This window comes from Punctularia strigosozonata, assembly GCF_000264995.1.
Source record: "Punctularia strigosozonata HHB-11173 SS5 unplaced genomic scaffold PUNSTscaffold_3, whole genome shotgun sequence".
In the NCBI taxonomy this organism is placed as follows: Eukaryota; Fungi; Basidiomycota; class Agaricomycetes; order Corticiales; family Punctulariaceae; genus Punctularia; species Punctularia strigosozonata.
This window is the reverse complement of record NW_006767435.1, coordinates 985,673-1,006,239: the sequence shown is the minus strand read 5'-3', so window position 1 is coordinate 1,006,239 and position 20,567 is coordinate 985,673. Positions and strand designations below refer to the sequence as shown.

Here is a 20,567-nt window from a genome sequence, read left to right as displayed (position 1 = left end):
CCACCACGGCCCATACTTGACACCTTTGCAGGGGAGGTATCATAAATTCAGGCTTAATGTCGTTCAAAACATCAACACGACCCTGCTCAACCGCAAACATCTAGCATCGGCCCATATCCTCACACCTCTCGCTATACAATGTCCTCCGCGTCAGCCCCTCGCTTGGTTCAGTGAGTTCTCTTTGCCGCGCACATATCCGGCCTGTTCTGATTAACTGGCGCAGTCGCCTGTGCATCCGCCGACTTCGGATCGGCTGTCGCCACGCACGTCTTTGAATTAGGCGACATCGCGATCGCTATACTCCGTAAGCCATCCGACCTCTCCGAGTACCCGTCCTTCCGCCTGCTTCTCCCTCGATCGACATCATAAAGTCCAAGCAGGTGCGCGCCATGGTCCCCCGTGCAGGTGTGAGGCCTTTGGCCGGATCGACGTCGTGTACAACAACGCCGGCGCGTGGATGCGCCCCGAAGTCGAGGGCACCACCGAGTCCGAGGGGCGAAGGGATTCGGTATCGCCCACTGGGGCGCGTCAACTTTGAGGTAGTCAAATGCTTCCACGACGTGAACCCGAAGGGCCGCGGCGGACGGCTGGTCCAGGTTTCGCTTGTGTTCGGGTCAACCCAAGGCCGCTCATAGGCTCATACACTACTACGAAGCCCGTTGAACGCAATAGTGTTCTGAGGGGTTACCGACAGCTGATACGCAGATTAGCTTTGGAAGGCATTGTCGATTCTTTGCGGAGAGCTCTACCCTGTATGGAACATCAAGGTCAGTTTGTTCGTACGTACTGTCCGTTGCACGGCTACGAACTGATTGTTTTCTTCTCAAACTACAATGATCCAGCCAGGTATGTCTGGCACACGCATGTTGGCAGACGGCACCGCGAGCTACAGCCCGTCCACCTCGCCTACAGCACCTCTACTAGCACAGCCAAGGCCCTGCGCGAAATGCGCGACCTGGTTGCGGCCAATAGCCCTCCGTTGGGCACGCCGCAGAATGTGGCTCGGAGGAAGGCAGCTCGCGAGATCTACAGGCTCGTCGAGTTGGTAAACCGTGCCAAAGAGAGCCTGCCAGTGCCACTCAGCAAGGCTCCAGTCATATTTTTATAACGAGAAGCTTAAAGCACAGGAGCTCGTGGCGTAGCTGGCCGAGCGATCTTGCATGATTCCTGTCACGGATGCGGTGTCTCATTCTGAATTACCCATTTAGACGGTTTTACGATCCTTAAGTTTTGTGGCTCCTCTTGGACTCTGTTGAAGTCAGCAGGTTGCTGGATCTTCCTAGCCTTTCCAAAACCGGGTGATACTGTCCATATATGTACTTTTTGCTGTAATAAACAGCACCAATGGGGTAGTGGTAACCTGGGTCGTTGCCACATCTGTCCGTCGATTTCGACCCGCCGGGGGTTCGATTCCCCCTTGATGCAGTATGTTTTCTTGTATTTTCTCTGCTGATCAGCGAAAAAAACACAAGAACGGCTTGTTCATGTGGTGTACAGTACTGGTACAAGCTATCCTACGTGCTCGAAATAGCAGTGTGCCTGGTCAAGCGGTGATGACATGTCTCATCCCTATGAGATGCGGATCCATACACAGCGGTGCTCAGTGGGTGAAAGGGAATTGGGGGAGTGAAGAGACTCGTCTTATATACACGCAGAAAGTCTGAACAACACGCCATGGTGTCAATATGTCAAACCTTGAGCACTTCGATGACACTGCCGCGGGGCCCATGGCAGGAGGTATCGCCTAGTTTAGGCTCCGGCTCGCCATATAGAACTTGGTATACAAAATTGGACTCTCAAATATCTCGGCGGGCACATCATTGAGAGGTGTCGCCTAGTTTGGACACGGCCTCCCCAAATATGGTATGCCGGCTGCAGAAGGTTATCCGATAGTCAGGCTCTTGCGAGACTTGCGCCGAATCCCGATAAAAGGGGACGAGACAACCCCATGGCGTAACGCACAGTACTTAGCTCCGAACGACAAGGCCGCCAAGTGCGTGTGAGTGCTCTATGGTGCGTAATATTGGTAGGACTGACATTATGGCACAGGAGCATATAACATAATCTATAGCATGCGATCCGAGCAAACGCGTAGCAAGGAAGCGAGATTTAACAAGGCTTCACGAGGCTGACCACGAGTTGAGCGCGCGATTCGCCAATTCAAACCCAAGGAAGGTAGCGCCGTTTGCGAACGGAGACCTAGCAATACAGTCTTTAGAACGGGTTCGGGCAATAATAGTCGCGCAATTACTAACCGGATCAATGTAGGTCCGAGTCCTCGAGTAAAGGCGGGAACGCCCTCCGCGCGCCATACAGTGCGCACGCAGTCCATTGTAGACTTGTACTTTTGCCCCGTGGCCGGGGAGAACCCATCGGTCTGCATCCGCGATTTAATCACGTCTATCGGGTAGATGATCGCCCAGAGCTAGATAAGAACAATGAGGGGCGGGAACGGACCACGAGCGAGAACCCGCTCTTGCTTACCGCGTACCCCGCAGCGGCACCGTACAAGACGGCGTTCGCGGCGCTAATTTGGTCTCGCCGGATGCCCTTCTTCGCCATCTCCCATTGTACGAGCTTCTCGTATGTCAGGAAATAGATGCCGTAACCGGACGCTTCACGGATGAGGGTGGCAACCTGACCCTTGTAGATTCCGGCGATGCCGTGCGCCGCGTATATCTTCTTCATGGCGTCGAACGGCCCGTTATACACGCGATTCTTGTCGCTCTGGGTTTGTAAGCCTAAAGGATAGATTGAGACGAGCCCGTGGATCTTTGAGACCTGGAAGACGTACGGATACGGATGTGCTCCACTGGTCCAGAGACGACACCGTTCGCTATCCCAGCGAGCACTCCGGCCGTGAACAACTGGCCAGCGCCAAGCGTCATGCCATCGCTGCCCCCAGTCCCATTCGCCCGGTTCCGTTGCCCAAAGTAACGTTTCGTGTACTCCAGCACGCCGAACTGGATGGAGACGCACACGCCTATGCCTAGGAGCGGGGTCAGCGTTCCCTGTAGGTGAGATATGGGAAAACGCCCGCCGTCAGATGGCCAGTGGGACGAAAGGAAGGAAACAGCAGCGAGCACGAACCTTGTAGAACGCCAATGGTCCTTCGTTCTTGAAGATTTGCCCGGCGCAGTCCATCATGCCGGTGTACGTCCCCTTAGCCGACGTTTGCATGCGCTGCATGACACGGGTCGCGTCAACAACCACTCGCATGACGTGCGACGTGATCTGCTCACCACTTTGACGATATCGAAAGGCTGCCCCACAAGCACCTGGAGTGCGCGCTTTGTTCATCGACCATCCAACGCACGACTAAAGCCCACACAGACCTGGGCAATGCCACCCGCAGTACCGGCGGTCAAGTCCTGGACTGTCTTGTTCATGTTGGGCTGCGTGTTTGCCGACAAATCAGAACGGCTGGTGAACGACGACGACGACGGGGCGGGTCAAGCAATTGCAATTAGCGCGTCGGCCGACGCTGGCTGTAAGAGAGGCGTGTGCGAGAGTGTACAACAAATGCAGGATAAATATATAAATAAGGTTTGCGCTCGCGTGGCACTGGGCCTTGCCGTGACGATGCCGTCCTCTCACATCTTCGCTCCTCGACGTCGCCTCCTCCCATCTGCGTTCGACCAATTCAAATACGAGGTGAGCATTTCAGCGTCGGCCTCCTTCCACCGCATTTTCGACTCCGCGCTCTCTTTGCGCCAGGCTTCTGCTATCGCCTTCCCAGGCGTCAGGGCCTCGGATAACTGGGCTGTGAATTTTGGTGATTTCGACGCGGGGGAGGAGCGCGCGGAGGATGCATCGGTGGTCATAGCGAGGATGTGTATACGCTTGATCAACGCAGGCGTCATTCAGCATGCATCGTCGATAGACAAGGGGAAGACGCAGAACGTACGAGCATGAGGGGAGTCTTCAATAAAGGGGCTACGGAGGTCCCGGCCCCTTATAAGTAGCTCGAAAGGGACACGGTATGAAATAGACAAGGCGCGCGCCGGCCACCAATGTATCGCAGACACATGACATGGCCAGGAAACAGGAGAATCTCGACGTACGATAGAACGAGATGAGAACGCTTTGCTGCACTTCGTCGCCCGAAAAGGAAATGTGAAGGACGGACGACCGGGACCCAGACGGGAGGACAATGCGTGATTGGCATGGACCACGGCCGGCTATGAGCATTTCAGCCCCCATTCGGACGTGCCGCGGAAGGAGAACGCGCTGCAATGCCTAATTGCCGAGGACAATGAGGCACGAATGCGCGCGCGAGCAAAGCCCGTAAATTCACTGGCAACACGAGTGGGACCCGCTTGGGCTGCAAGGCCGGGACTGGTAACGAGGATACTCCGACACGCGCGCTTTGCTGCGAGCCATCTCGGACCCGGATCTCTGCCTCGTTCCCCGCGCGAGGAGGGGTGGGAGAGGGCACAAGATGCCGAGAACAATGAGGTGATGGCGTTCGAAGCGTTCCCCGACAGTCCCTGCCGGATGCAGGGCACGGTGTTCAGATCGGGCCCGCCCCGATGGCGCCAGGCTGCTTGGTCACCCTCGAACTGTGTCCCAGCCACGTCCCGCTCCATGCCCTCGCCTTGTCCCGGTGAATGGCAACCCGGGGGGCATGCGAACCGAACAGCGGTCATTAACAATGACGTCTCGGAGATTCTTTCAGCTAAAACACGAGGAGACGACGACGACAGCGGATTGAACTCTCCAACGGAGTTTGGGAAGACGCACCACGAGTCAAGCTTAAGGTGCGGCGGCGACGTGTTGCGAAACTGTGCATCAGATAACATGCGAATGCCTCGTACGCCGAGATAAAATCCCACCGCCTCCTTTCGGACGTCTCTGGATGCCACTGCCGAACGGCCTGGGTCTTGGGGGTAGCCTATACTGAACTGCCGGACCCAATGGCCACATGCCATGGAAGTCAGAGACGATCCCACAAACTATATCGGATGCAGGGTCCTGAGCCCAAGCGAAGCTTGGGCGAAGGTTACGGTCAATTACCCGCGGTAAGCGGGCAGTATTGGGACCGGTGGGCTCAGTCCACGTAAGATGGCACGTTGGAGCCGGCCAAGGAAGGTAGGAGAATTCGAAACAGGTTCCTGCTGGTGAATGACGGGGTTAGTTGCTGAGGTTTCAGGAGAAGGGTGCGAACGGGCGAGACACACCCCACCGGCCATGTGCTGTAGATGCACTGCACAGCGAGCGATCCGCCAGTATAACTCGGTAGTGTCCGATTCGCCCCTTTGCGATGGACAGCTATAGAACGACGGAGTACCGTTTCATCCTGATCAGTGCCTATCGATTCAATCAGCTTATGTCCGCCCAATGGCCGCCTAATATCGAGCGCATAGAAAGTCACGACGAACGGGTAGCATGCCTCGGATCCACGCACTGACGCTACTCCCGATTGGAACGGGCGTCATCATCGACAGAACATGCGGCCAACACTCGCGCGGTGTTGCGCAGAGAAAGCAAAGTCCGCAGTAAAAATGTGATTTAAAACATTCGTCTATATCTAAATCTAGCTTGGCATTGCACGTCAACGATCCAGGAGATGGTGCACCGTAATAGCGCACGCACCTCCGGGTAAGAAAGAACGTTGCGTCCGTAGTCGAGGCTCAGAGGCTCTGCAACACCCTGTCGCCTTCAACTAACACGCATCCGTAAACGACCTTTTCGGACAAGCCATTCTCCTCCACCCATTGCCTAACGCTGTTATCATCAGCACCCGGCTGGATCCAGAGTGCAGGCACGTTGAGTTTCTTTGCCTCTTGGACAATCCCGAGGGTGATCTGATGAATTAAGACACAAAGATGAACGGAGGTGCGATCCCGAAGAATGTTACTGATCACCTTGGGTGGGGTCACAAGGCTGATTGATGTCTCGGCCGGTGCAGGCAATTCCGCGATGCTCTTCACGGTCGGTAAGCCCTCAAGCTCAGCCTCTTTGGGATGAACAGGGGTAACCGGCTTGCTTCGGGCCTGATACCATTGCAATACCTATTATGGGCACAACAAACGACGGATCTCGTTCAATTACAATGGAAGTTCCCATCTCCGGTGACAGTTCCATACCTTCGTCCCGAACTTCGTCTGATCCTTCGACGCGCCGACGACGGCGAATTGAGGAGACGACAAGAAGAGCTGCTTAGCGGGGGTAACGTCGGCCATGAGGAGTCTCTGGTGTTCGAGTTCGTCCGCGGCGGAGGAGGAAACAAGACGAATGATGATCGATGCAGATTGTCGGCGAGGTATTTGAGTAACGCCGACCGCCCTTGTGAATCTCAGCATGATGGTACACGCGCATCGTTGCACCGCAAGATAAAGCTGAGTGAGATGCGTGGCGTGACGATGGGAGCAAATCACGTTCGACGGGTTGTACAGCCCCCATCTAGGTTCGCATCTGCCTCCATCGTCCGCGAAAGCGGGATCTTCTCACTTGCTCAACTTGCTTCCGCGTGCTGCCGTCTCCGGAGGCTGATAAAGGACGGCCGTCGATGCACGATTACTGTGTCGATCACGTTACTGCGAGTCTTTAGCATCTTACATCGTACGACCACCTGACGACCCCCGTGTTTTGTCTCATCTCGCGCCAAGTCGAAGACTATCTTTTGCTTGTGGTACCCACGATGACAAGCTCATACCAGATTGCACCGTAGGATTGACCTCTCGTAGCCTGCACTGTCCATTGGCTCCCTGATCCCAGTGCAAGGCGACTCGTTGGCAGCTAAATTCGCCTTAGCCGCCGTCTCAGCTACTCTTCATGACCGGTTACAACTTCGACGCTCAAGGGTTAGCATACTGCGTATTGGCAGCATATTGTTCTCCGACCTGTGGAATCCCGCCTAAATGACGGCATGCGGCTCCTTAGGAAAATCTAGCTGCATAGGAACGCGCAAGGCGAGACGCGGAGCTCGTCATAATCATTTCGGATACATTTTGTATCTCATACCTCATCGTACTCTTCGTCATAGTGCTTCGCGGATTCTCTGTCTCTTATCCTTATCATTTCTCTCTGCATATATACCGTTTCGGTCTTCTTGGTGACATCAATGGTTCCATTGCTCGCTGCCGCTGTTCAATGTACCCTTCGACATGATCATCTCCCTTTGTGGATGCATGACAATACACTCGTGGCCGTTCATACCAACAATCCATGGATAGGTCCTCGCGATGTGCCCCGCGCTAGAAGACACGGGCAGTCGCACGAAATTAGCCCACGGTATGTCATCGAATTCGCGAATACAATGATGCGGGAGACACTGAGCGCAGAGAGATACATGACGCTGTTATAACATTCCATGCCATTGCCCGACCCAGACCCATCCCGGAGCGTCGACAACGAACTTGAAATTCCTAAGAAAAACTCAATATTCAGTAAAGCGCGTTCGGCACCTAGAGAGATGTGTGTCAGTGAGGGAGTTGGGGTGAGATGCACGCGCCCGACTGTGTTCGCAATCGGGCGCGCGCTCTCCGGGGGCACGAGGGCCGAGAGTCAAAGATACCGCGAACATCATCCGTGCACAAACGATATCCGCGCACCTCCAACCCCTCGAACCTCGCGCCCCCTTGCGACCAGCGCAAGAGACCGAAGCTAGAAACCGGAGCCGAAACCGAGCCAAGCCAAGACCTGAAAAGAAGAGCAAGGCGATTAGTAGAGCCTGTGTAAATGGTTAGCCTATGATCATATGTATGGAAATGAAGGGAGGCTTACCGAAAACAAATATCAGCGCATCGGAGTCTCTTGAAGCCTGGTCCCCGGTCCCTGGAATCTGTAAAATCTGCGAACGAGATTCAGACAAGGAATCAAAACGAAAAACAGGAAGACTCACCTAAAGAAGTGCAGTGCGAAGTTCCACCTGCGCCCCCACTCCGACGCCCTTAGACATCAACCTGACCTGCCCGCCGAATCGCTCCCTTCCTCTCCACCATAGCCTTCCTCGACCCCATCAAGCCCTTCTTCATCGCCTTCCTCCTCTCCACCGTCGCTTGACCCTCACCGAGCACCATATCCCAATCCATCTCCTGCACCTCCTCCTCGACCTCGACCTCGACCTCGACCTTGATCTCGACGACCGCCGGCATCTTGCGCCTTCCAGTGACGATGGAACCGAGCCTCTTCAAGCCCCTCTCGACCGACCTCAGACCGGTGACCGCCGCCTGCAGAACGACGGGCCGGGCCGAGGCCGCGGGCAACTCCTTTCTAACTTGCGACGACGACGAAGGGCTTGTGGACACCTGCGTGATCGATATAACGTTCATGAGGCTCGTCGTTGATAAAATAAGGGGCAAGGGCACATACCTGGACACCTCCGCGAACGATTTCATAAAAGACCAGCGTACCGTCCGACTTCTCGTAGATGAAGACGGAGGTACCGGCGAAATGGACAGCGACGATTAGAGTGGAGCGCATGGTAGTATGAGGGGATGATTGAGATGTGGAAGTTTGTGGTTGCTTTGCAGTAATGAGGTGATGGATGTATCAGGAGAAGATGTAGTTGGCCGTATAACGAGCATCCAGCGAGCTCTTATACCAGGAGAGAGCGGATGCGGAATAACTGTGTTGCTCGACTTCACGGAAGGTGGATTGGCTCCTTTGGTCAAGTCCCGGTGCACAGACCTCCCTCTTCGCAAAGAAGGCGCTCGAATCTTATGATGATAGGCCTAGAGCTGACGATTCGTTTCTCAGACACGAACACGCACAAAGAAAACCATACGTCCTTGGGGCCGTGATGTCCGTATTTGCTGCGCAAAAAAGCTGGGCGTTCTTTGTGCCATCCTCGGCCACTTGTACGGACTCCGAAGCTGTCCTCACGCTGCACGCACTGCCCCGAGCTGCGTTCAAATTTGGCCGTTGGCGTTAAGATCGCAAAGACAGGAAAACTCTGAGTGTCTCTTGACGCTCGGCACTAGCGCTGGACGCGTACATTTGAGCAGGGATGTGGCGGGGAGGTTGTCAGCTGCTTGTCTAATTAGCGTGCGCCGTTGTATTGTTGAGGATCGCCGCGGTGCGGGGTCGCATGTGGTTGTGTTAACTTGTCGATCGGACAGCACGATGGTATGTCTACAATGCCACAGTATTCTCGATATGGAGTCACTGGATATCGTACTTATGAGCATGGCTGTACAGCTCATTGCGGCCAGCACTGTCGTGGATCTCACTTGCAGGACAAAGCCATTTGCCTGTGTGGCACTTTTCTTGAAGATATAAGACGAGCGCTTTTAGTTCACCCCTGCCAATATCCCAACGGCATCCTTCGCGACAAACACCCCTTCATCAACATCCCAAGCAAAATGACCCACGATATCCGATCACATCCTGTTCCCGAGTCCTTCCATAGCCGCTTGTGGGCGTCCCGGCGAACTGGGCCACCGAAAACCATCGCGACCCCTGACCCTGCCGTAGGTACCCTTACTGAATCCCACCGTGTATGACTGAAAAAGCTTCAGATGACCGAGCAGCCTCATACTTGGCTGCTGCAGGCGCACGCGCACTCGGAGCAGGGTCATCGCCCGACTATGGAAGATATGCACGCGATCGTCCCCGACTTCGGTGGGATACACGGGCAGGGGTTCTTCGCCGTCTACGACGGTCACGGCGGCAGCATCGACGTCGCCAGATATTGCGGCGAACATTTGCACGAGGTGAGACCGACATAGCTACTCCTCTTTTACACCTTACACCGCTGTTCTTTTGGAAACGCTGATGCACCCGCCTCTTGCAGGTGTTGCTACAGAACATGCACCAACTTCCACACGAACCCTTACTCGATGTCCTCCGACAGACCTTCCTCGATACAGATGAGAAGATCAAAGAGCTGGACAAGTCGGATCCGACACATCTCTTCAGCCTTCATCGAGAGAGTGCTAAGGCGTACATGATTTATAGCACTGTTTATCGACACACTACATATTCTGCATATCCATCGCTCGTTGCATCCCACTCCGGATCGTCGCCATATATATCGTGTCACCTGCGCATGTTGTGTACGAGATCGGCCGGCATCTACGCCTTACTCGATCTCGACGCAGTTGACAGCAAGAGGACCGTCCACTCCACCACTGCAAGAAACTTGATTTCGTGTATGTGAGACCTCCGCGAAAACTTAATCATCGAAGACTCACCCAAGCTCGCTTCGCTTTCGCAGCACAAATGGATCCATCCGTCACTGTGGTTCCAGTATGAGGATCACGTCTTGCTACCGAGTTCTAAAGTGAGATTCGACGTACCATCCTCCGAGCCCTACATTTGACTGCTCGCAGAAGCTACCAACGGTGGTACTGTTTGGCAGGTCGACGCCGCACATGTTATGCCAAACGGCATAGTTGTCGGAGAAGTGACCGAAGGAGAGGCAGCAGAAGTTGAGAGGGTTGCTGCTTGGGCAGACGGATGACTGGGCGAAGACAGCGGTAGCGAGAGCGAGGACTCCTGCTGCGATGAGGGTGGGCGACTTCTGCATTTTCGGCTAGGAGGTGGTGATCGCTGGTGTCTGGGTTGCTGCGATACGGACATCGAATAGGCCGGCCTTTATGCAGCTCAGGCCCGCGCGGTGGTGGCTGCGAGCATAACGGCGATCCTTGACCCCGTGTGGTCCAAACACAAACACTCGACGCAGATAGTGCCAAAGTGTTGATCGTCCCTGTTCCTCGATAGAGAAGAACTTCGCGGGTGCCGCATATCACATATCGTCCTCATGATACCCATCGCTGTGTCATTCACCAGCAGGGGCATTTTGGTGATGCCTTGATGCAAGGCGACTGCTTGAGGTACCGCGGAAGGAACAAGGTGCCGCCATGCTCGCGATGAGGCGCACAGTCTCGGAAGAAGCATGTCACTTGGATGATAACCGGTCAAGTCGGAACTTCGACCTATTCAAACATCTCACCCATTCGTGGACAAGTCGGCCTCAGTGGAGGGAATGCGGGCGTAAGTTCCTCCATTACTGTTGTATATCCATGGGTATCGGTCCCAACAACCCCTCACCGATAGACGCCGTGCTCGTACCCCAACAGCGGTATGAACGAACAGAAAATACTGATCGCCTTCACAGTCAGTCATTGAGGCTCGACCAGTGCGGGCCCTTGCTAGGCGGCGACGTGGGCGGCACCCTCAGTTGATGATGATGCATGCCCATTTTCTCCGATTGTTGTCCCAGTTCAGCCAGCTTCTCGGCTTCGGGTCTGCTTTGGATATGGCTATTCTATAGGTTTTCTGTGTTCGTTTGATGTGGCGTTCAAGACGTACGGCGGCGGCGGTGCGGATGCATACGGGAGCAAAGCGACGCTTAACAGGGCAACTAATGCTGAGGGTACCCTCGATCGACGCTGCTCGAGCGCAAGCTTAAGATGGCCGACGCCTCGCAACGAGTCTGCGCTGGTAGATACCGCACTGTGCGCTTAATTCATGAATTGGATCGCTGAATCGGGCATGATTATACCCATGCTTCATCTAGACTTACAGCCTGAACTCGAGGCCACGGCGGGCGGTCATCTCCCAATGACTCTGCTCTCTCGACCAGTTAAGTTGGGGGGCACCCAACCTCACATCTATTCTCGCGTGCTTCCCCTCGCTCACAACATCCCGAGGATCCCGTAACAGGTTCGGCACATTGATGGCGTGCTGAGTTCGACCTTTTCAAGAAAATCAAGCCACAGTAAGGCTGAACTCACCTCACGATAGACGATATATTCATCGCCGGATGCTCGCTCGATCACCGCCTCCTTAGGTCCTTGGCCTTCGTCGATTTCTTCGAATCCCCTGCTTCATTCTCGCGTGGAACGGACGTCGAAGGGGCCGGCTCGGAGCTTTCCTCGGCCGGTAGTCGAGAGGAAAATGCGCGGACGACGGTGGAGACCACTGTCTCTGCGGGAGCAAGCATCTTGGCATCCCGTATGCTTTGCCGTACCTCGGATATGGCTATAACGTCTTCAAGGTGAAGCCGCTTTCCCTCCTGCAGCGTCAGCGGCTCCTCTCGCTGGCATATAGCTACGTAGGCATCCTTGAGCCAGCCCTTGATGTCGTATCGACGCCCCAACACGATCTTGTCCACCGGCAGCGCAAGCGGAAAACACTTCCGCATGGCGAGCTCACGGATGGTCCTGAATCCCCACATGTCGGACAGGTGGAGTACCGCAGTCCAATCTGCCAAGGTTTCTGCCATGCGCTTATTGTAATCCCTGAAAGATCACCAGCGTTAGAACTCTTCACGCAACATGAAACAGTAGAGCGCGGTCGTCACCTGGGGTAGATGATGTCCAAGAACAGGTCAAAGTCGTTGCAGTCGACGTCCGACAGGCAGATAACCGGAACGGCATGTGAAGACGAACACTGCGTGCATACGCGGCTTCTGAAGAACTCGGATTCTCGCATAAAGATGGAGCGATGAACCAGATATTCTGTACCTGCTACCTAGTAGCCGTATGTGATCCAATACGAGTGAAAGTGAGTATAACACTTCATATGGCACGATGACTTACGATTATCTGCAGGTTCCCATCTGGTATAAGGAACCTGGAGTTGCGCCGGACTGTCTGGTCTGAGCTGCATGCGGGTGGCAGATCAGTTGGTGAAGACGTTAGAGGAAGGACATCGGCCGAGGTTTCATCCTCGTCCATGGGCGTTTCCTCAGCTGGATCGTTGACCGGGGAGACACCACTCATCCCAGGTATTGCAGGGTGAACCTGAGCCTGAGCCCCGCTACTCGGGGATGAGGCATCCGTCACTGTCACCCCGGGCAACGATCCTGAGGCCCTTTCTTGCATTGGCTTTGGTGTGAATGTTTTCGTTAGCAAGCGGCAAAGCTGTGGTACACCGGAGACGAGTGGGGAGCGTAGCTTGGGATATGGATAGGCAGATATACCCTCTGTGTGCGATCGTACCGTGAGTATTGCGCAACTGTGCTACATAACTATGTGGTGTACAACAGCCCGTGGCAATCGCTGTTTCATGCCCTGAGTGCGCCGAATCGCACCTATCGGCGTCAGGTGCCGCACGATTCTTGTCACGTACGGGAACACGCCGGGAAAATTTCTCCCAGAGACGAGCAGGGAGCTCGTGTGTTCAAACAAGTTCGCGAACCGTACGGTCCAAATTCTAATCCCCGTCACCTCAATATCACGACATGCGATTCAGGAGAAGCGCGATGTTTGTTTCAGATCTCTGTATCGCAAGCACAGCGATCGAGGCACTGGCTTAATGCGAGGCCAACTTGACAGGGACGTAAACCTTGACGCCGCGTTCGAACCCCGAAAGCGGTATATGAACGTAGAGGAAGTACTGGCCGCCTCAGCAGTCAGTCATCAGGGTTCGACCACGAGGAGACGGAAAAGATGAGCCACGCCCACCCACCGAAGCTGACTCGTGCGGTCTTCGCCGGGTCAGAGCGCCGACAGGGACCGAGAGCCGCAATCGCGCCGCAAATTGTGCAGACCGCACGCCACGTTTCGCTCCTGCCCCTGCGCGCTCCGCGTCTTGCATCCAGGGCCATAGAGCCCGCATTCCGCGAATGGACGAGTCGCAGGGCAGCGCAAGCGGCTCCCAGACGGGCTCATTGACGTGCAGGCTGAGGGGATAAACAGTGCACTGCACGTCATCCTTCCGCGTAGGCATTGGGATAAGCTTTCTATGGCCAGCGAAGCACACGCTTACGGCGCGGACGAGTTGGATAGTGACGGCATATGCGTCCCGCGGTGGTCCAGGGAGCTTCTGCAATAGTCCGGCCCCGCCATCCAGAATACGACGAACGTCGACAAACGTGGACCGCATTGTCATGCAGAGCATGAGCGGAATATCGACTTCCATAGGAAGCGCGGGAACGTCAGGAAGCCGAACCTAGCAATGTATGCGCTCAGGACCAGTGATCGGGACGGAACGAGGAGCACGATACGCCCCTACACGCACCTCCACGTGCGCACACTTGCCCCAATGAGATGACCGCGTTTGAATGTTCCTCGACAGGGTGTATGCGCGCCACAGCGGTGGCGTTCCCGGTGGTGAGCGTTGCGACGCAGCGTCGGGCGCTGAGAGCGGTCTGCAGCGCGGGACGACGGTGACAGGATGGCGCTCAAGGTGATGTCGCGGACGGAAGAACCTGAAGAGGGCACGGTGCGACCACGCGCATTCCAGCTCGAGGTAGTATCGAACGATGCTTGCGTGCGGATCCGTGCTGGGCGGCGACGTGAACGGGGCATGCAAGGGGATCAGGAGTTCTAGCCGATGATGTATGCCCGTGATCTCCGGTTGTTGTCGCGACTCGTCGGCGTCGCGGTAGGCGTCCCATAAAACGCGCTCATAGCAGATGATTGGGCACGAATTCGATACCACGTGGCACCTAGGTGGTTCGCCATCGCTGAGCATGATCGTACTGCCGTGGTAACATTATAAGGGACGGGATGCACGGCGCGTGCGGACGTTGGTACTCACTCGAAGGTGATGCGCTCTCCGATCACCCTGAGCACGACCGGCTCGCATCGATCCTGTCGCAAGCGCCCAACATCCACCACCGCCGTGATTTGGAGTACGTCACCCGGCCATTTGGTGTGGAACAACTCGTAACGGAGCCGCCCAGGAGGCGTTCTCCCGGTCTTCAGCTTCATGGAAAGAGAGACGCCGCATCCGCCGCTTACAGCTGTATATGTCGCACATATGTATGTGCGGTCAACCACCGAGCGCTCAGAGATCGCGGCGCCTGCGATGATCTGATTCAGCTCTCAGTGGGTCATATACAACTTTAGCATACCGTTGACAGTGGTGAGAGCAGGTATGATTCGTCGTCCAGGAGCGTGAGACTGACGTTGGTTTGTACATTCATAGCGCCGATGTCAACTATTGCCTGAAGGCTGGAGACCATCGTTCACTGCTCAGGTGCATGCTTACCGAAGGGTTTCTCACCTCTTATAGCATCGCGTATCCCGTCCAAGAGCCGAGGAACATTCCCGAATCTCTGGATAGCAAAGCCTTGCGTCGCCATCAGTTCGTACATTGGGATGTGTTCGTCAGGTGAGCAGTAATTATCCAGGAGTTCATGCAGCAGCTATTATGTATACGGTCTTCATATAGTCCAACGTTGGAGCGCCGTTCTTGGGAGTGCTGGTCCAATGTATGGGGTGTGTCGCCGCCGCGTCGAGCGATACTGTCCTGTGTCTGAGACTCGGTGTCGAAGCACAAGGGGGGCAAGGCCACGTGGAGAACGCGGAGTGGCAAGCACAAACGGAACAATGGCTAAAGCCTTGTAGAATCAGACACTAACGACGTTACATGGAATCAATCTTAACATCAACTGGAGTAACCGACAAAACACGGATAACGTTCCGACATCACGTTATGAAATGACATCGGTGCTTCAGCAGACAACGAGGTATCATCGATATTCGATAAAGTACATGCGCGAGTGTGCGCCAGGTCCGCGTCATGGAAGCCCCCGCAGGGAATGTATGGCCATCCGGAGGCGGATTCACGAGGTAGCGAAAGCACGAGAGCAAAAAGAGTGAGCGAAACGCGAGAGATGTGGGCATTGCAGAGCACGCGCGAGGTAGGGTGCCGCGCTCAAAACGGTCCAGGGCACTCTATCCAAGGCTCCGTTAGACTGGACGTTCACCGAAGGGCGACGAACACGCACAAAAAGTCATCAACCCATCAAAGAAGGCGAGGAGCTCTGGCCCATCTTCGTCCTCTTGCGAGCGGGGCTCGGGGACTCTTCGCGTCGAGGTTCGGATGTGGCAGGCTTGGCCGGACTATCGTTGACACGCTTGCTTGGGCTGGACTCCCATGTTGTCGTTTCTGTCTGCGGGTAGCGAGGACCACACCCTCCAGGCACTGCAGCGATCTTGTCGATCACAGTACGGAGAAGGGCCAAAACCTGATCGTGAATGACACCGGGAGTGTAAAGATCGTACGTTAAATATGTGAGGACGAGGAGTTTCCACCAGTTCTCAACCAATTCAGCCAGGACGTCCTTCGACTCTAGCCTCGGGTTCAACATCGGGAGGATATGGATCTTGAAATCCTCGGGCTGCAAGAACAACTCGTTCTTGTTGTCGCACAGAGTGAGCTCGTCGGCAGCGTCAAACAGGCAGTATGTCACGTTCTGGATGGTCTCCTCTTCCACAGAGGGAGTACTTGTGAGTAATTCAGGGCGACGATGTCCTCCGTGACCTTCTCGAGTAATGACGAGGTAGACGAGAACCCAGAAGAAAGATTCCACATCGTGAAGGACGTCGTGGGCGCCGCATCCGGGACGGTTATGTGTACTGTGTGCGTACGGATGTTGCGACAGAAGCTCGCCACTCATGAAAGCCTTCGTACCCTATGTGTGCGCATTAGAAGGGATACGATCCACTACCATCCGACAGACCGTCCGTGATTTGCTGGCTGCTACCGTATTCCCGACATTGAAGTATTGTTGCTAGCATGAGGACGTCAACCCACGAATCACATAGACAAACGAGGCGAGCTCACTTTCGGTGTAATGAAGTCCTTACGGATCTGTTGGTAGTCTGTCAGTGAATGCTAGACGTGCAATCCCTTTCGTCATTACCGCGCTCAGGCCTCTTATGTGGGCCATCTCAATGTGAAGGGACGCTGTGTGACGGTCCTGATATCGACTGAGCAAATCTTCGGTCTGCTCGAACGAAATTTTCACGTCCGGATCGTCATCATACCAATCCATCAGCCTCAGGCACTCTCGCTGGGTTTTGCAAGGCGAAGGCAGCGGCGCGAAGTCGTCGAGGATCTTGCCATGTTCGAGGTCGATGAGGAAGCCTGCGCCTTCTTCGCTCGGGTCGTCTTCCACGATGAGGATATTGCTTGGGCTAATGTCCCTGTGAAGTGATCCGGAGAACCAGAGTGCTTGATGTCCTACATTAACGGCAGTGCAGACGTCGTGTCAGTCAGAGACGAAAGGCAACCAGGATCAATCGAGCGCGCCTTCTACCGCATCTTTCAATGCATGCAATAACTGCGATACGCTGTCGAAGAACTTGATAGACTTCGCGAACGTCTCCATTAAGGTGTAGCAGCAAACGCGATCGTCTGGCCGTGCATGACCAGCCGGTCTTCTGCGGCGACATGCGTACACGTGAAAATGAACGCGCTGCCAGCCGAGGTGACGAAGTCGCGCGCCCGCAGGCGAATCGTCATGCGCCTTCGCCTCGGTCGACCATCTTGAGCCTCTTTCCTTTCCATCGACGACGGCGATGGCAGCGCTCAGCGTGTCCCCCGGAGCGCACTCGTCGCCCCCAACGTTGCTGGACTTCGTGAGCACGGTTCCGGCGCCGCTCACGACCGTATTGGTCGGTCTCAGTCCCTGGATCGCGCGGGTGCGGTACGGCGCCGAGCTCGTAAGCTGGAGGACGACATGGGACCAGAGCTGGCTGCTTGTTTTTGGGTGGTGGGGCGTATGCTTGCTGTCGATCCCAATAATAAGGTAAGAATCAGTCTGTTTATGGGTCCCCCTCGACCTGACCCGGAAATCGCAGATATTTACTCCCGTTGGCGTTGTGCACCGTCGTCGCGCTCAGACGATGGCGACCACGACATGAAACCGTGGCACCTGTTGCATCCGAGCAGACGTTGCAGGCGATCGTCGCCGACCTGGCTGCCATCTACGCCTACATACCCTCACCATCTCCCACCCCGTCGACCACCCAACCGACCCCTCTATCCAAATCATTCCGCGCCGCCTTGATTCTGTCTCTCCCCTGGCTCGTCCTCACATACTTCGTCCGCCTTCGCGTCCTCGTCGGCATCTCCGGCACGATCGTCCTCACCTGGCGCGCCCCCTGGGCGCACCGTCTCCGCCACACGCTCTGGCGGAGCGCGTACCTCCGCTGGACCTGCTACAAGCTCTGGTCCCTCCTCTCCGGAGAACCCCTCCCCCCACATATCCTCTCGCCCCAAACGCGGTCCCTGTCCGCGCTCTCGCAGGGCGGCCCGCAGAAGAAGGAGGGCGACAGCGTGCGGTTCCTGTTCACCGTGTACGAGAACCAGCGGTGGTGGATGGGCCTCGACTGGACGGCCGCGCTGCTCCCCGGCGAGCGCCCGTCGTGGTGCTCAGCTCCGCCGGCTCTCGCCCCCGTCACCCCGCCCGCCGCGTTCTCGCTCCCCGCGCCCACGACGGTCTACATGCCCCTCCCCTTCCCCTCCTCCTCCTCCTTTAGCAGCGGCAAAGGCAAAGGCAAAGGCAAAGGCAAGGAGAATCAAGCAGGTGGCCCGCGCAAGAGGCTGAAGCGCACCGCGTTCTGGACGTGGGAGGAGCCGGAGTGGCGGCTGTGCGTGAAGACGGACCCGGCGGCGGGCAGGACGGCGCGCGTCGAAAGGCACCCGCCGGACGAGAGCATGTCGCCGACGGCGCCCGGAAGCGCGGGCAAGACGGCGCTCGCGAGGGCGGCGAGCAAGGTCAGCGCCGGGTGGGCGAGCGGGCATATCCGCAGCGCGAGCGCAGACAAGGACGTGCCGCTGGGGGAGATCAAGGAAAAGGAGAAGGAAGACGCGGAGAGGGAGGCGAGGGAGAAGGAGGGGCAGGGACATAAGGACGGGAGTGGGGATATGGACGGCGAGGATCCGGTGACGGACCCGGACGGGTGGGTGTATGGGGATAATAAGTGGGAAGGAGCGAGCCCGAAGGGTGGTTTAGGCAAGGTGACCGACACGACCACCTGGATGACGAGCTCTAGGACTGACCGCTGCATCGTATACAGTATACGCGGTACAGACGGTGGACGCGCATCGCCGTCCTCCGCGAAGAAATCGAGGTCGTGGACGACGAGGTCTCGTCAAGGGCGCCTGCACTCGCACCCCAAAAACCTCAAGCGCCACCCTCTCCTACCCGCCTTCTGACGCAGCTGGCCACGTCAAATCCTTCCGCGCTCGCAGGTAGCTCGGCTGTAACTGCTTCTCCGACGACCGCCACGGCAGGGCAGGGCGAAAACGTGACGGTGATTCCGTCACCGAAAGACAAGGAGGGCGAAAACGACTCGGCCAGCAGGCTACGACAGAGGCTCAAAGCAGCTGTCAAAAACGCGGGCACGTAGATACCCAGTGGTCTCTTCTTTTGCTTTCCTGTTCTCGCCCACGAATGCAAGGACGTATGTATGCTCTTGTAATGGCTGTATAACATCTTTTCCTGCACATGACTATTCCACAGCACGGCGCCGATTCGATCTACGAAAGCTCTTCGTCGTCGAAGATGGCCGCCTTCGGTACTCCATCTTCGCGAATGATGCCGCGGTACATGCCTGAGCAGTTGAGTGGCATGGCGACGTTGCCTTCTTCATCCAATGCGATGACGCCACCGATGCCGCCGTCTTTTCTGAGGTCTTCCACAGCGTGACGAGCAGCCTTGTCCACTGATTCGTTGAGGAATTGCATCCGGCGCGCTATCGTCGACGCCGTCGCCTGACGAATGAAGTACTGTTGCAAGGGAACGAATGAGCGGCTCGTTTCCGGCCACGCTAAGAGGACAAGAAACGATGCCTTACGTCTCCGTCGCCGGTGCCCGAGACGCCCACGGCCTTCTTGGAGCTCTTCCCGTGGATCTTGCGCAGCTTCTTGCGGATCCAACCCTTCACCTTCCACTCTTCGGCCCAGTACCCGGAACCCTTGTGCGGCGTGTCGCCGATGCGGCCGACGAGCTTGTTCGTGCGCCCGCCGGTGGACGTGCACGCGGCGATGCACCCGCGTACGTCGAGCGCGACCGCGCCGACGGTCCCCGTGGGCATGACATCGAGGTTCAGCTCGAGCTCCTCTTCTACATCCCACTCGCCCTTCTCCTGCTCCTTCTCCTTATCCGGGACGGGGGAGGAGCTCGAGGGAGAGTGGGGCGGGAACGGCTCGTCCGGGAGCCCGAGCCCGCGGCGGTGCTCGAGCCACCGGTTCTTCGTCCAGAAGTAGCTCGGGTCGACGAGCGTCGCGCCGTGGCGCGCGCCGATGTCCTCCGCGGTGGACGCGGAGAGGAAGGGGTGCACGGCGTCGGCCGGCGCGAGGTAGAGCGCGCGCACGAGCTGCGACGGGTTGCGCGCGCGGGTGAGGAGCGTTGCGGACGCGCCGCGGCGGGAGGCCGGGACGGCGGGATGCGATTCGGAGGAGGGCGGCGTGGAGAGCATCAGCGACGCCTCGAGCTCGTTCTTGCCCGCCACGTTGAAGACGGCGCCGTGGGCCGCGTTGAAGAGCGGGCAATCTGTCGCGGAGATGGTGTCTCGGTTAAATGCCGTTACGACCGCGCACCGTATACTGTGTACCTTCCATGACCGTTACGGCCGCGACGACGGCGTCCATCGCCTCGCCGCCATCGCGCAGGACGTCGTATCCCGACCGCAGCGCCTTCTTGAGAGCGGCCCTGTAGAGCGCCTGTCGCTCGGGCGTCGCGCTCTCGCGCGACATCGTCCCTGCGCCGCCATGGATGACGAGCGTGTACTTCTTCTTCCAGTTCGGGGGCGCTTTAGGCGCGAGCAGCGCGTCCTTCTCGGATGGCGAGTACGAAGTCATGGCCGATGAGGACGCAGAGAGCCTGTGAGATGGTGGACGTTCCAGCTAAGGAGCGTTCGATTTGAGTCCCG

At 56.6% G+C, this 20,567-nt stretch overlaps 8 protein-coding genes and 1 non-coding gene across 9 annotated transcripts; 3 read left to right on the top strand and 6 right to left on the bottom strand.

Annotated features, from left to right (window-relative positions):
• Nucleotides 1-138: 138 nt before the first annotated feature.
• On the top strand, nucleotides 139-1,108 carry PUNSTDRAFT_42717 (uncharacterized protein; the record flags this gene model as incomplete). The annotated part of the gene is made up of 4 exons (XM_007380927.1): nucleotides 139-170; nucleotides 406-508; nucleotides 706-767; nucleotides 874-1,108. The coding sequence occupies 4 exons, from the start codon at nucleotides 139-141 to the stop codon at nucleotides 1,106-1,108; spliced, it is 432 nt and encodes a 143-aa protein (XP_007380989.1).
• Nucleotides 1,109-1,338: 230 nt separating this feature from the next.
• PUNSTDRAFT_t35 lies at nucleotides 1,339-1,425 on the top strand. Its single transcript has one exon. It is a non-coding gene; the product is annotated as a tRNA-Gly (tRNA).
• Nucleotides 1,426-2,003: 578 nt separating this feature from the next.
• PUNSTDRAFT_83083 (mitochondrial carrier) lies at nucleotides 2,004-3,622 on the bottom strand. Its single transcript, XM_007380926.1, has 7 exons — nucleotides 3,336-3,622; nucleotides 3,243-3,278; nucleotides 3,091-3,183; nucleotides 2,795-3,011; nucleotides 2,485-2,741; nucleotides 2,256-2,425; nucleotides 2,004-2,199 (listed from the first exon to the last, which is right to left on the bottom strand). The coding sequence occupies exons 1-7, from the start codon at nucleotides 3,387-3,389 to the stop codon at nucleotides 2,121-2,123; spliced, it is 906 nt and encodes a 301-aa protein (XP_007380988.1). The 5' UTR covers nucleotides 3,390-3,622; the 3' UTR covers nucleotides 2,004-2,120.
• Nucleotides 3,623-5,513: 1,891 nt separating this feature from the next.
• Nucleotides 5,514-6,211, bottom strand: PUNSTDRAFT_98569 (NAD(P)-binding protein). Its single transcript, XM_007380925.1, has 3 exons — nucleotides 6,090-6,211; nucleotides 5,868-6,014; nucleotides 5,514-5,807 (listed from the first exon to the last, which is right to left on the bottom strand). Exons 1-3 carry the CDS (start codon nucleotides 6,183-6,185, stop codon nucleotides 5,634-5,636), a joined length of 417 nt encoding a protein of 138 aa, XP_007380987.1. The 5' UTR covers nucleotides 6,186-6,211; the 3' UTR covers nucleotides 5,514-5,633.
• A 1,056-nt stretch (nucleotides 6,212-7,267) lies between these two features.
• PUNSTDRAFT_50442 (uncharacterized protein) lies at nucleotides 7,268-8,489 on the bottom strand. Its single transcript, XM_007380924.1, has 4 exons — nucleotides 8,317-8,489; nucleotides 7,847-8,252; nucleotides 7,729-7,795; nucleotides 7,268-7,675 (listed from the first exon to the last, which is right to left on the bottom strand). Exons 1-2 carry the CDS (start codon nucleotides 8,425-8,427, stop codon nucleotides 7,896-7,898), a joined length of 468 nt encoding a protein of 155 aa, XP_007380986.1. The 5' UTR covers nucleotides 8,428-8,489; the 3' UTR covers nucleotides 7,268-7,675; nucleotides 7,729-7,795; nucleotides 7,847-7,895.
• A 794-nt stretch (nucleotides 8,490-9,283) lies between these two features.
• PUNSTDRAFT_141820 (uncharacterized protein) lies at nucleotides 9,284-10,479 on the top strand. Its single transcript, XM_007380923.1, has 5 exons — nucleotides 9,284-9,416; nucleotides 9,465-9,659; nucleotides 9,740-10,097; nucleotides 10,163-10,228; nucleotides 10,279-10,479. Exons 1-4 carry the CDS (start codon nucleotides 9,309-9,311, stop codon nucleotides 10,198-10,200), a joined length of 699 nt encoding a protein of 232 aa, XP_007380985.1. The 5' UTR covers nucleotides 9,284-9,308; the 3' UTR covers nucleotides 10,201-10,228; nucleotides 10,279-10,479.
• A 1,246-nt stretch (nucleotides 10,480-11,725) lies between these two features.
• Nucleotides 11,726-12,674, bottom strand: PUNSTDRAFT_131623 (uncharacterized protein; the record flags this gene model as incomplete). The annotated part of the gene is made up of 3 exons (XM_007380922.1): nucleotides 11,726-12,191; nucleotides 12,254-12,423; nucleotides 12,492-12,674. The coding sequence occupies 3 exons, from the start codon at nucleotides 12,672-12,674 to the stop codon at nucleotides 11,726-11,728; spliced, it is 819 nt and encodes a 272-aa protein (XP_007380984.1).
• A 259-nt stretch (nucleotides 12,675-12,933) lies between these two features.
• On the bottom strand, nucleotides 12,934-17,017 carry PUNSTDRAFT_141819 (uncharacterized protein; the record flags this gene model as incomplete). The annotated part of the gene is made up of 10 exons (XM_007380921.1): nucleotides 12,934-13,290; nucleotides 13,363-13,845; nucleotides 13,915-14,377; nucleotides 14,437-14,701; nucleotides 15,646-16,318; nucleotides 16,367-16,417; nucleotides 16,471-16,497; nucleotides 16,550-16,823; nucleotides 16,874-16,941; nucleotides 16,979-17,017. 10 exons carry the CDS (start codon nucleotides 17,015-17,017, stop codon nucleotides 13,207-13,209), a joined length of 2,427 nt encoding a protein of 808 aa, XP_007380983.1. The 3' UTR covers nucleotides 12,934-13,206.
• Nucleotides 17,018-17,161: 144 nt separating this feature from the next.
• Nucleotides 17,162-20,541, bottom strand: PUNSTDRAFT_50440 (asparaginase). Its single transcript, XM_007380920.1, has 5 exons — nucleotides 20,250-20,541; nucleotides 19,491-20,188; nucleotides 18,711-19,422; nucleotides 17,490-18,651; nucleotides 17,162-17,437 (listed from the first exon to the last, which is right to left on the bottom strand). The coding sequence occupies exons 1-3, from the start codon at nucleotides 20,494-20,496 to the stop codon at nucleotides 19,174-19,176; spliced, it is 1,194 nt and encodes a 397-aa protein (XP_007380982.1). The 5' UTR covers nucleotides 20,497-20,541; the 3' UTR covers nucleotides 17,162-17,437; nucleotides 17,490-18,651; nucleotides 18,711-19,173.
• Nucleotides 20,542-20,567: the final 26 nt, after the last annotated feature.

Bases quoted from the DNA above. Each gene is read 5' to 3' on its own strand.
- PUNSTDRAFT_50442 (XM_007380924.1), bottom strand. From the start codon at position 8,427: ATGCGCTCCACTCTAATCGTCGCTGTCCATTTCGCCGGTACCTCCGTC. The intron at 8,253-8,316 runs GTATGTGCCCTT...TCGATCACGCAG, and splicing joins TCGTTCGCGGAGGTGTCCAG to GTGTCCACAAGCCCTTCGTC.
- PUNSTDRAFT_98569 (XM_007380925.1), bottom strand. From the start codon at position 6,185: ATGGCCGACGTTACCCCCGCTAAGCAGCTCTTCTTGTCGTCTCCTCAA. The intron at 6,015-6,089 runs GTATGGAACTGT...TGCCCATAATAG, and splicing joins AGACGAAGTTCGGGACGAAG to GTATTGCAATGGTATCAGGC. The intron at 5,808-5,867 runs GTGATCAGTAAC...TTAATTCATCAG, and splicing joins GCCTTGTGACCCCACCCAAG to ATCACCCTCGGGATTGTCCA.
- PUNSTDRAFT_50440 (XM_007380920.1), bottom strand. From the start codon at position 20,496: ATGACTTCGTACTCGCCATCCGAGAAGGACGCGCTGCTCGCGCCTAAA. The intron at 20,189-20,249 runs GTACACAGTATA...TCTCCGCGACAG, and splicing joins GGCCGTAACGGTCATGGAAG to ATTGCCCGCTCTTCAACGCG. The intron at 19,423-19,490 runs GTAAGGCATCGT...CCCTTGCAACAG, and splicing joins CGGGCACCGGCGACGGAGAC to TACTTCATTCGTCAGGCGAC.
- PUNSTDRAFT_141820 (XM_007380923.1), top strand. From the start codon at position 9,309: ATGACCCACGATATCCGATCACATCCTGTTCCCGAGTCCTTCCATAGC. The intron at 9,660-9,739 runs GTGAGACCGACA...CGCCTCTTGCAG, and splicing joins GCGGCGAACATTTGCACGAG to GTGTTGCTACAGAACATGCA. The intron at 10,098-10,162 runs GTATGTGAGACC...TCGCTTTCGCAG, and splicing joins TGCAAGAAACTTGATTTCGT to CACAAATGGATCCATCCGTC.
- PUNSTDRAFT_83083 (XM_007380926.1), bottom strand. From the start codon at position 3,389: ATGAACAAGACAGTCCAGGACTTGACCGCCGGTACTGCGGGTGGCATT. The intron at 3,184-3,242 runs GTGAGCAGATCA...CGTGTCATGCAG, and splicing joins CTTTCGATATCGTCAAAGTG to CGCATGCAAACGTCGGCTAA. The intron at 3,012-3,090 runs GTTCGTGCTCGC...TCTCACCTACAG, and splicing joins GACCATTGGCGTTCTACAAG to GGAACGCTGACCCCGCTCCT.